The sequence below is a fragment of the Papaver somniferum genome, chromosome 6, assembly GCF_003573695.1.
Source record: "Papaver somniferum cultivar HN1 chromosome 6, ASM357369v1, whole genome shotgun sequence".
NCBI classification, from domain to species: Eukaryota; Viridiplantae; Streptophyta; class Magnoliopsida; order Ranunculales; family Papaveraceae; genus Papaver; species Papaver somniferum.
In genome coordinates this window covers 121,732,502-121,745,013 of record NC_039363.1, presented here as the reverse complement: position 1 = coordinate 121,745,013, position 12,512 = coordinate 121,732,502, and the positions used below count along the sequence as shown (strand labels likewise).

General features: G+C 33.7%; 1 protein-coding gene across 1 annotated transcript; it reads left to right on the top strand.

Annotated features, from left to right (window-relative positions):
* Positions 1 to 683: 683 nt before the first annotated feature.
* LOC113286118 (tropinone reductase homolog At1g07440-like) lies at positions 684 to 1,433 on the top strand. Its single transcript, XM_026534825.1, has 3 exons — positions 684 to 721; positions 834 to 1,261; positions 1,354 to 1,433. Exons 1-3 carry the CDS (start codon positions 684 to 686, stop codon positions 1,431 to 1,433), a joined length of 546 nt encoding a protein of 181 aa, XP_026390610.1.
* The last annotated feature ends 11,079 nt before the right edge of the window (positions 1,434 to 12,512 follow it).

The window sequence follows — 12,512 nt, the reverse complement described above, 5'->3', positions numbered from 1 at the left end:
AAACAACGTTAGCAAGTAGACCTTGAGCTAAGAGTCTAACTACTAATATCAACCTAATAAATTCATAAATCTTAATGCGTTTAACTAAATTACATCTTGAGTGAGCTACTACTAGGTGGTTTGGTGAATAGAATCCGGTAGTCGAGAACTTCTGTATCCGGTGATACTAGGGATTTAGGGGTTTAGCACTGAGCTAGCTTCTTTACCTACGGTTGGTGATAATCTGTGACTAATAAAAAGTGGAAAAGAACATAACTTGAATCATTGTTTTGCAACGAAGAAGGATTCCTTGATCTAATCTCTCTTATTGATTTAAATTTATACTTTTAATTGCTTTATTTACTTTCTTTTGTTTTTAAAATCTAAAACCAATCCCCCTTTTTGTGACAACTAAACAACTAAAACCTCTTGCTCCTCGTGGGAACGAACTTGACTACACTATATTACTTGTTAATTAGGTGTAAAAATATTAATTAATTTGTTGTGATTACGACACGCATCACGGACAACTCTATATAAAGGTTCCTCCCCTCGATCATTTGTAATCAACTGAGAGTGGAATACATACTTCAATTAAGTAGAATTACTAGTATCAGTGAGATAGAGATCGAAACTGAGAAACAATGGATGAGAGTACACTGACTCAAAAGAGTGATCTAAGTCGACGATGGTCTCTCAAAGGAATGACTGCTCCTGTCACTGGTGCAACTAATGGGATCGGGTCCTTCCTCGGACTTCCCTTTTCTTATTTTGTTTTGCGTCATAGATTCTGAGCTACATTTTCATTCTAAAAGGTGTTTAAGGTGTTATATTTTGAATTTTTCTAAGTTCAGGTATGCTATAGTGGAGGAGTTAGCTGGACTTGGGGTGACTATTCATGTATGCTCGAGAAGCGAAGACAATGTCAAGCGCTGCCTAAAAGACTGGGAAAAAAAAGGTTACATAGTCAGGGGTTCGGTATGTGATGCTTCTGTTCCAGCGGAACGAAAAAACTTAATGAAAAATGTTTCATCTGTTTTTGGTAGCAAGCTCAACATCCTTGTTAACAATGTCGGAACAACAGTATTCAGAGACAGTACTGTGGACTACACTGAGGAAGATGATTTGGAAGTCATGATCACAACCTTCGACTCCGCATACCATTTGTCAAAACTTGCACATCCTCTCCTGAAAGCTTCTGGTTGTGGAAACATCGTCTTCATGTCCTCCGTCGCTGGGGTCATAGGTACACCATGGGTATCCAACTACTCAGCATGTAAAGGTAAAAAAGCATTTGAAGTTTAATTCATGATTGTTTAAGGTGATAACAAAATGAATCATCTTAGCTCTTTTTTATGATGATTAAATTCTTAGGAGTGATTAATCAACTTGCGAAGAACTTAGCTTGTGAATGGACAAAGGACAAGATTCGTGTTAACAGTATCGCACCGTAGGTTATCAGAACCCCACTAATGGAACCAATAAGTTTCTCAAATTTGTATAGCATTATGTTATTTTCCTTGCATTGTGTAATTATTTTTTGTGCTTCCCGACAGAAATTGAAAGACAAGGATTATGAAGAAAGTGTTAAAGCAAGAACCTCGCTTCGTCGAGTTGCAGAGCCAAGTGACGTTTCCCCTCTGGTGGCGTTCCTTTATCTTCCTGCTGCTTCATATATAACTTGACCTGGTCAAGTTATATGTGTTGATGGTGGGTTTACTGTGAATGAGTTTTACCCCGCAAATGATGGATACCAAAAGTCCATCCATAAAGTTATGTCATTGTACGTGTTGCAGCATCACACAAATAAATAAAAGTTCGCTCCTACATTTTTTTTTTTTTTTTGAAAATAACGATATTTCCTTGCATTGTGTAATTATTTTTTGTGCTTCCGCAAAGAAATTGAAAGACAAGGATTATGAAAAAAGTATTAAAGCAAGAACCCCTCTTCGTCGAGTTGGAGAGCCAAGTGACGTTTCCCCTCTGGTGGCGTTACTTTGCCTTCCTGCTGCTTCATATATAACTTGTCAAATTATATGTGTTGATGGTCGATTTGGGGTTGTTTGGTAACCATTATTTTAATGGATTATCAGCGCATAATCCATTATGCAGATTATAATGGATTTTATACGCGTTTGGTAACCATTATAATAATTTCTTATTTTAATCATAATTGAAAAAATCCATTATTTCCATAAACAGAAAAAAGTTGTTTTGAAAATTTATTATAATCAATTATTTTTTTTAGCAAACTCAAATTGAATTTTTCCTTCTTATTTTCTCTAAACTAGCAAGAGAGAGGAAAAAAAACAACATAGGACTAAAAAAATCCTAGATCATTGTTCTTTCTTCTCCTTTTCGAAATCATCATTCTAAGATAATCAATTATTTAAAAAAAGTGTTTGGAAAAATTTATTTTTAAAATTATTATACCAAAATCATTCATTTATTTATGATTATAGATAATCATAAATTTTACCAAACAAGGCCTTTACTGTGAATGGGTTTTACCCCACAAATGATGGATACTGAAAGTCCATCCATAAAGTTATGTCATTGTACGTGCTGCAGCAGCACACAAATAAATAAAAGATCCATCCATAAAGTTATGTCATTGTACGTGTTGCAGCAACACAAAAATAAATAAAAGTTCACTCCTAGTTTTTTTTTTGTTTTTTTTTTTTGAAAATAACCAGATATATTACCGAGAAGCGGACTAATTTGTAGATTCAGACTCATTCGGAATTAACTCAGATTGAGTTGTCCGTCCGCTGAACGAATCTGCGTGATTAGTTTCTTCAGGAAAGCATATATAATTTGAGTTCATATTACAGTTTTCATAAGATTTGACAGTTTCTAAAGCAATTGTTGGAATTAAAAATGAAGGTGTATCAGTAAAACTGGTAACGGGTTGAGGTGAAGTTCTTCCTTTTTTGGCCAATAAGTCTACAGCTTTGTTTGCTCTTTTATCCACAAAATGAAAGTCCCCAAAAGAGATTAGTTCAGCTGCCATCTTCTTTACTTCATCTAGTATGGATACACATTGCCATTTGATTGTTTTTTTTTTCCTTGTAGGTACTTGATTTTAGTTTGGTTATCTTCTTCTATAGCCAGATTTTGTAAGTTATTTATGGTCTGGAGCTACATCTTCAGCTTCTTCTGGCGAGTCTGTCCTGCAACTGCCCATTTTTGCTCCCTTGAAAGTACCTGTCCAGTTGCGCAAGATGAAACCAAAACCAGCATTAGTTGTAGCAGATATCCATGAAGCATCACAGTTTAGTTTATAAAAGTTTCTTATTAGTAATGTCCAATAAATTAGAATTTGAGATGTAGCCGATGTTTGTTTTATTGGATACCAATATCCATAGTATCTCTGTATGTATATAACTAACTGTTCTGGTGTTCTACTTTTATTCTCAAAAACTCTGAGACATCGTTCTTCCCAAATGAACCAACATTTAGTTGTAGCTAAAGCCATGGATATGGAGTTCAGATTTCCCCTCATCCATTCATTATACATGTCTTAGAAGGAAGTATTTGTAGAAGAAGTGTTAGAGATTACTCCATGTGTAGGCATTGGTTGTAGTTTCCATACTGCTTTCATATAATTACATTGAAAAACAATTGAAAGGTAGATTCCTTCGGATGCTGACAGAACACACATTTCCTTTCCACATCCATAGCTGAACCTAGTTTCTGTCTAGTTGGTAATGAATCTTGTAAGCACTTCCAGATAAACGACTTGATTTTTTGTGATGTGTTCATGCTCCATATTTTTTTTCCCAAAATTTTCTTATTTTGTTTGTAATTGAGTCATTCATGTTTTGAATCTTATCATATAGAGACTTCACTGAGAATTCTCCATTTGTAGTCAGCAGCCATCTGATCCTGCCTTTTTTCAGTGAACCCTCCTTTGTTAAGAAGATCCTAATATTCAAGATTTACCTTACCAAAGATGTTTCAAACATAGAAGTCAACAGGTTGATATTCCACTGCTTGTTTGCTAAGATCTTTTCCATGTTGGGGTTTGCATTTGGGACAGAGTTTGCTAAGATCTCTTCCATGTTGGATAACCATTTATCTTGCCAGATATATATGGAGGTACCATCACCAACCTCCCAAATTGTGTATATTTTTATATGCTCGATACTTTGCAAAATGCATTTCCATACCCAAGAAGCTTGTGATTTATTCTTGGAATGTAAGGCAAAAGTTTTTTTTAAAGTATTTCCCTTTTAATATTTGTGCCCATAACTCGTCGGGGTGATTTACAAGCCTCCAAGAAATTCCGCTAATCATTGCCTGATTCATCTTATTTGCTTCTTTGAACCCCAATCCTTCCTGTTCCACAGGTTTACAAAGGAAATCAAAAGCTTTTACGTAGATACCCTTAGAGTTCGTGTGTTTTCCCCACCAGAAATCTCTTTGGATATCATTGATTCGCTTAGTTATTTTTTTTTGGTAGCACAAAACATCCCATACTAAAGATGGCATGCTAGATAAAACCGATTTGTTTAACACCTTTTTACTTGGCTGAGATAAGATTTTTCCTAACCAGGTTCTGATTGTCTGTTCCATATTTTCGATTATGTTATCAAAGGCTTTTAACTTATACCTATCTATGAACATAGGAGCCCCCAGATGGGTATAATTTATGTTGATTTTTTTTATTTTCATGAGCTTAGAGATAATACCTTGATGTTTGTTATGAACCTTCTTACTGAAGAACATACCTGATTTAGAGAAGTTAATGACTTGTACTGACTCTTTACTGAATAAGTTAATAGCATCTAGAAGGTTTTTGCAACTTCTTAAGTCTGCCTTAGTGAATAACAGAAGGCCATCGGCAAAAAAGAAGTGTGGTATTGGTGTTGATTTTGGCGTCAATTTGATTCCCTGAACTTTTTTGACAGTTTCTAGGTGACAAAGTAAACGATAAAATACTTCCATACATAGAATGAAAAGATAAGGGTATAGAGGGTCCCCTTGTCTTATTCCTCTAGATGGACTGAAATCTTTACATGGGTGCTGAGCATTAAGAAGGACAACAATGGAAGAGGAGGAAACACATTGTAAAATTATCTCACACCATTCTTTGGAAAAACAAAAAGATGTTAAAGTTTTAATCAAAAAATTCCAGTTGACCCTATCGAAGGCCTTAGACATGTCCATTTTTAGGCCTATGTTTCCTGTTTTCTTTTTATTTTTTTTCATGGAATGCACCACTCCTAGTTTCTTGTCACCTTTTTTTTTTCTTTGTAGGTGTATTGTAGCAAATTTGTTGGCTATACGGATCTTATACGGGTTCCTAGTGGTGAAATAAGCCACTTTCTATTATTCACCGTCTACTTATAGATCTCGATGTTGTGTTTTTTTTTTCTTTTTTTCTTTTTTTTGGTAGTTTCAATGATTGTGTCTTGTTTTTAGTTTTTTTTTTTCTTTCTTTTTTTTTTCTTCTTTTTTTAGGTTTTGGTTTGGTCCCATTGTTTTTCCTTTTACATTTAAATAAAATCTCTTAGCGAGGAAGATAATTATGATAAAAGTTTTCTTACGGAACGAAACACGACAAGATACAAATGCCAACATACAAACATTAATAATAAGCGAAATAATATCAAATTTTGATATCAAAGTTTTCTTCTCGAAAAAAAATAATAAGCGAAATGGAGAATATATTTCCGTGTGTATTTTTAGTAAATATAGATTAACCGAGATTGAAACCACGTGAATCACATCGATAGAGACAGTCATGGTGAATTTTATGATGATAAAAATCACCCCCTATTCTTTTCCAAAAAATTATTCAAATAACCTTTAATATCTTTTTTCTCGGTTTAAAAGACATGTAAAACAATATATTGTTCTAATACTGTAGAATGTAAAAAATACTGTTTAAATATCGAAAATTGGGTATTTAACCCAAAATTTTGTTTTTTTATAAATATAATTTTACTACAGCCGACTAAAATATCCTTTTTTCCTTATCCAACTGTTATAAACAGAACTTTATAGAATTTTTTTATCTGGAGCGTCATCTTCTTCTTTACTATCACTATATCCACCAAAGACGCAGTAACTACTTGTATGATCACTTGTTATAAATTGTTTAAGTGTTGTTCATATGTTTCGTTTGCAGAGAGGATGAATGGGTTGTGGTTGGATACTGTTCTGTAAGAGAGTTTGGTTAGTTCTTGGTCAAAAAATTAGCAGAATGATGATTGTCGTGACGCTACCTTGTTGAATAGGTGGCTGAACTCTGGTGATTGTATGGGCTTGTACTGGGAGAATTGAGACTTGATGTATAATCTAAGAAGAAAATAAAAAAATTGGTATAGGAGTTTCGTTTGGTTTTATGCAAGCTTTAACAATAGAAATATAGTTGAGGAACGTTAGCTCTTGTTGTTGATTATTGGCAAATGAATAGACGAAATTGTGAATATAACAGTGTGCAAGAGTACTTGGAAGATTTGGTTTCTCTACCAATTCGAGTTTGTAGGGAAGGAGAGCTATGGATATAGGTCAAGAATACCACATAAAACTCACCTCTTCATCAACATTAAAATGCCCACAACCTATTTGATAGAATGTATGAAAGAAGAGTGAAAGGGTACGTATTGGAGTACTAAAACATAGTGAATGAGATGAAAGAGGGTGATTATAGGTTCTCAAGAGGGTTTTTCAAACTTCTTAAGTTTAATTATTTTTCTTCTTTTTCTTATTATATTTTACATATGCATTTCAATTAATATTTGTAAACACTATTCCAATAATGTTATTGGTTTCACTATTTTTTTAATGAGTTTAGGCACATCACAGATTAAACCAGGATCCTGCATATAGGAAAACATATATTCTTTTATCTGGTTTCATCTTATACGTTTCTGACAAAAATAAATTTTGCTCAGGATGTATCTGGACTCATCATGTGCATTGTTTACAAAAAAAAAAAAACTTTCTTCATGATGAAACCAGGTTCATCCCTAAACATTTCAGACAAGATAACATCATATGCTAATTTAATATAAGTTTCCATAAAAATTCAGACTACAAAAGATATATATAATCAAGACAGCAAAGATAAAGTTTTACAGCAAAAAACTTAAAACAGACCACATAAAAAAATTGTGGTGACTTAATGCAAAAACAACTTAGCGGATCCAAATACTGTTAGTTCTTGTAGTGGTTAATATCATGCTAATTTTGCGTTCTTAATTCTCCAACAACGTTCATATCATGCATATGTTTTAAAGTTGATTCACCAACAAACTTCACATCATCCTTGTTTTTTGTTCTTGATTCACCAACAGCTTCGCCCCGTTTTTGCTTCCTGCAACAACTAAATAATCTTTCTTTCATAAAGGTTATTTTAAACATGGGTAAAACCAGACTCATCTTGGGCGTACAAAGGTTTCATCCAGTGAAACACATGATAAAATCAACTTTATCCAGTAATAATACATGATGAAATCGATTTCATCCAGTGGAAGCATATGATGAAATCAGTTTCATCCAATAATAGCAAATTATGTAATCAATTTATATGTTATAAACCTAGATGATTCCAAGCTCATTTCAACACTATCTAAACTAAACCTCAACCAAAATAAGATCATCTGCATCAATTAAAGCATTTAAAATACTTAAACCACTGATAAAAATAACGACTAAAGTACCAACATAAGCAATTATTTAGGAGCTACATAATGACCATTTGTAAACCTTGATAAATCTAGTTTCGTCATACTTTATATCATGATGAAACTAATTTCATCATATTTTAAACCAGATAAAACATCTCCCAATTAAAAATTGGATGTAACCATGTTCAACCTAATCTAAGAAACATGAAACTAGGGTCATCCAACTCTACACTAATATGAGTTTAAGTTCAAAAAGTCCAACCCTTATGTTACCTAGGTGCATCCAATATACCGCAAATAATTAATAACACTTAGAACAGAAATAAAATGGAAAGTAGTACCTTTAGCCGGAGGCGCCATTATATCTTACCAATTTAGCCAAGCTGCTAAAGGAAAATCCAACTGTTAGAGCACTGCTCGGTTGAACCCACCAAGCGTTAGTATGTCAAGATTGGTTGTCATATTTAGTTCCAAAACTCGATTAGCTATTATGTAAACTACAGTCAACTTCGATAGGTTAGACTAGAAATGATAAAAGTATTGTGCTCCAGTTACTCACAAAGATCTGAAGATGGATTGAAGACAACAAAAACATCATCCTTCAGCTTGAGGTTAGTAACTATGACTTGACTTGTTCCATATCTATCTTGTGTCTTTCAAATATTTTAGATTGAACACATAACATTAAAAGTTATATTATTATGATCAAAGTTTTAAGGAATTTATTGAATCACGAAGTGTAATGTTTATCTTTAGAACTTCGTAGATATGACATCGACATAATCTTTTAGATGATATTATGACTATGTATATGGGTAAAGGTGAGGATTTCATTCTAGGGAATAATGTTTTACATGTGTTCTAAGGAAGTAAATTCATGAACTTGGTTTGTGAATCGAAAAGGAAATCGTCATGCGTTATTGGTATTGTTATTCATTGCATATCTTGTGAACAACCAATATGTCTGATTAGTATAACCGTTCATGACTTGTTTGAGTTCTTGGTAAAACTATTCACAATGACCTGACTTATATATTGGTATGACTTTTATTAGTGAAACCGATCTTAAGTAATCACCTGAGATGGTATGAACATGTACTACAAGTTTTTAGTATTAGGGGAACTGATCCTATGAACATGTGCAACCGAATACAAGTTTATACCATAAATAAGGTGGAACCGATCCTATGCACATGTGCAACAAGGGGGAACCAATCCTATGAACATGTGCATTCGGCCTCAAGAAATCTCAACCCAATCTGAGCACCTTTTCTGTTTTTAACACAAAATTTTATCTAAAAATAGATTTTTGAATTTTCCATTATTCTATAAATATTAGAGATACCGAAAATATATTTGGTTAATATGGATACGTGAATAATGTCAACATTAAGATTTAAGCATCTTATATACAGAAATTATGAAAATCGAATTTTGTTGTTTATTGCATATCTTGAGAATATTTTCGGTTATAGAAATTCCTTGGTGTCCAAACTTCCTTGATCTATAATACCTAAATTTGCATCTCTAGCAAAATAATCCTTCGTGACAGCAAACTTCCTCAGTTGTGTTGTTACTGGTGTAGCCGCCTATTCGGAGAGGAGAGTAACCTAATTAGGAGAAATCTCTTACGGCCGCTCATTTTAAAGTCTTCTTTGGGATTGAGAAGCTCTATTAGTACCGTTGGTGGGAAACTAGAATATTGCATTGTTATTTCAGTTTTTGATTATTGATTTGTTTGACTAGCGGTTGTTGAATCTTTGATTGCACCTAGTTTGTTTATTCTTGAGAACATTCTCTTCTGATATAAAGCTCACTCAAACTAGATCAAAGATCAACGTTTCTACGGATCTAAGTCTTTTTAGATCCGTAAGATAGATTTATTGATTTGATATTGTTAACAGACTCCGTTCTGTGCGATAAATCAATAAGGAATCAAGTTTGTTTTTGCAGGTTGTTACTTTGAAGATTAAATCGAAGATTGAAGACTTTGAAGATTTGATGACTTCTGTTCTTGTGTTTTTACTTTTTTGTGTAACTTTCTGTGACTTTATTTTCAGGGATCAAAGAGGTTGTTTATTTTTAATAAACATAACCTTTTTTAAGGTCCCGGGGTTTTTCTACAAGATTGTAGTCTTCCTCGTTAACAAAATTCTGGTGTGTGCTTTACTTTATTTCCGAATTATAATTGTTTTTATATTATAATTAAAGTAATTACACTTGTACGTTAACTAGGCACTTGATATTTATCTTATAAGGTTTCGGTTATAAAGTGAACACTTTGTTGTTGTATTGTCTCGATTCCATATCCATAGACGATCACACAAAGTGTATTGGATTTCTCCAATTGTCTGATATAATTATTCACGTGTTAGGCCAGTCTGGACTAATCTTATTTCAAGTGGACACTGTGTTGAAATATTCCTTGAGTGATTGTTGCTCCAAGAGGCTTATACACGGTAAAGAATGAATAGGTTGTGATCAAATAAAAATATTGTGGTGTATTTGGGTACCCTCGTCTTTTCAATTGGTATCAAAGCAGGCAAACACGAAAATATCTAACAATCTGTGTTTGGAGTGATCCATCCTATAAGTTTTGAATCAAATGGTTAATTCAGTTAACATACCGCCAGGGTTTGATGGCTCAAACTATCTATGGTGGAAACTGGAAATGGAATATTTTATTCAATCTCGTGACTTTAACACTTGGGTTTTAGTTATTAATGGATATGAACACCCAAAAGTACTGGTCGAAGACTCAACCACTGAGTTTAGTCTAAAGGAATTAAACGAGTTCAATAAAGAAGAAAAATTGCTTGCAAAGCAAAACTCTGATGGATTGAATGCCATTATACATGCTTTAAGTCGAGACCTCCATCATCACGTAACCAAGTGTAAAACATCAAAGGAAGCATGGGATATTCTTAATATCGAATATGGAACTCAAATATGTAATCCAAAAATTAATTCAATGCTTGGAAAAGAAATAAATATCTCAAATAATACCGAAAATAAAATATCAATTCGGTACCAAGTACCGGTGTCTCTCTGTGCACTCCTTATTACCAAAATAAGGCTAATAAAAACTAACAAATTCAGCTGCGAGGAAGGAATCCTACTTCCTCAAACGACAGCAGCAACTACTCGAGAAAAGCACAACCAAGTCACTTATTCACCTTGTCACCTGAAAGAAGAAATCAACACAAGGTCAAAGCCTTGGAAAAATGCAAGTTCACTCTTGATCCATCAATTTAACCGGTGAAGATAAAATCCTTATAAGTATTAAGAAATACTAGTCATACTAAATACGAAACAACACTGCATACATAGTTTCCAGCACTGCACTTTTCATTACCAACACAATGTTCTTGAAAACACAACAAATATGAGACAAACATACACATACAATGTATATCCACTTCCCACCGTAACACTCCAGTTGTTTAATACAAAGTGGAGGTCCTGAACTCGGCAAAACATACTCATATTCACTGCCCACCAGACACATAATTCGTCTCATATACATAGAGGTGGTCCTGATCTCGGCATACACTTGCAACCACCACCCACCGCGACACACCTTATATTTTCCAATACATAAAGGTGGCCCTGATCTCGGCATTACAACAAAAACCAGCATCGACAAATCTAGATAAACAGAATGCACACAACAAGGTACCCGGCAAAGCAAAGCACGAGCAAATAGAATTGTAACATCTAACATTACAAGGTAAAAGATGACGCTAACCTTACCCTATCTTCATGAAATTAAAACTGGAAACTAATAAGAACCTATTAAATTTTCAGCAGGTTCTAATGGCTAGAATTCCCGGAATCTGGTATTCATTGGACCTGATTCTTACATAGTTTACTGCAAACACAGTCCTAACAAGTAGGGGATTTAGGGTACCTAAGTTCGTTCAAACTTCGTGAATTTTTCACGAAATTCATCATAACATATAGAATATGCATATAAAATCTGAGCAAAATCCAATGGTTAGTTAATTCATACAAGAGTTAAGTCAAAACTACACAGTGACAGAATTCTGCAGAAAAGCAGTTAGTAAACACAAACAATTCGGAGCATTATCAGTTTCCGATCGTCTTCAAAATTTAACATAAGACACATGAAAAACTCAATTACAACATATAAAAAATTCAACATAAAACAACGGTTGGCACTAAATTTACAGGTAAAACAACTTCTGCAAATCATATGTACTTTTAGGGTTTCAAAAACATGTTTGATTTAGGCTTTATCCTAAGAACGATTTTGAAGTACCATAAAAAATATAAAGCTTAAATAAACACAATTAAATTTATAAATCAAGAACAAACTTGCCTTCACAAAGAGAATGAAATCAGAATCAAACCAATCGAGAAGGACAATCAAAATCAACGCCGAAACCGTAGTTTCCTTTCACTTGGACGTTCCCTGTTCACAATTTCTAATCGGCCTCAGATATTTTTGCAAAACTAGGTAAACCTATCTTAGCATTTTATAACCCCCAGACTATAGTTTATGCTAAGGGCAACCTAACTAGGCACAAAACAGACTATATTAACTTGTATTCTTGACACACCTACAGAATATAGCTTTAACTAAAAAGTCTGGTGCTGGGTGTTACATTCTACCCAACTAAAAGAATGAGTTCGTCCTCGAACTCTAATCGTATTTCTTAGTTCAACAAGAATAATGTTTGGATCACCTTGCTTAGGTTGGAAGGCAGTACACATACAAAAGTATTTGCATCTAAGGAATGGGTTGCACTATAAAGGAATAAAACTTTGTCAAACTTTTCATGGATGAGAAACATACCTTCTATTCTTTATCTGCTATATTCCCTTGATGGGGTACTAAAGCGTGGAATCTACCTTGAGTAGGATTGCTCT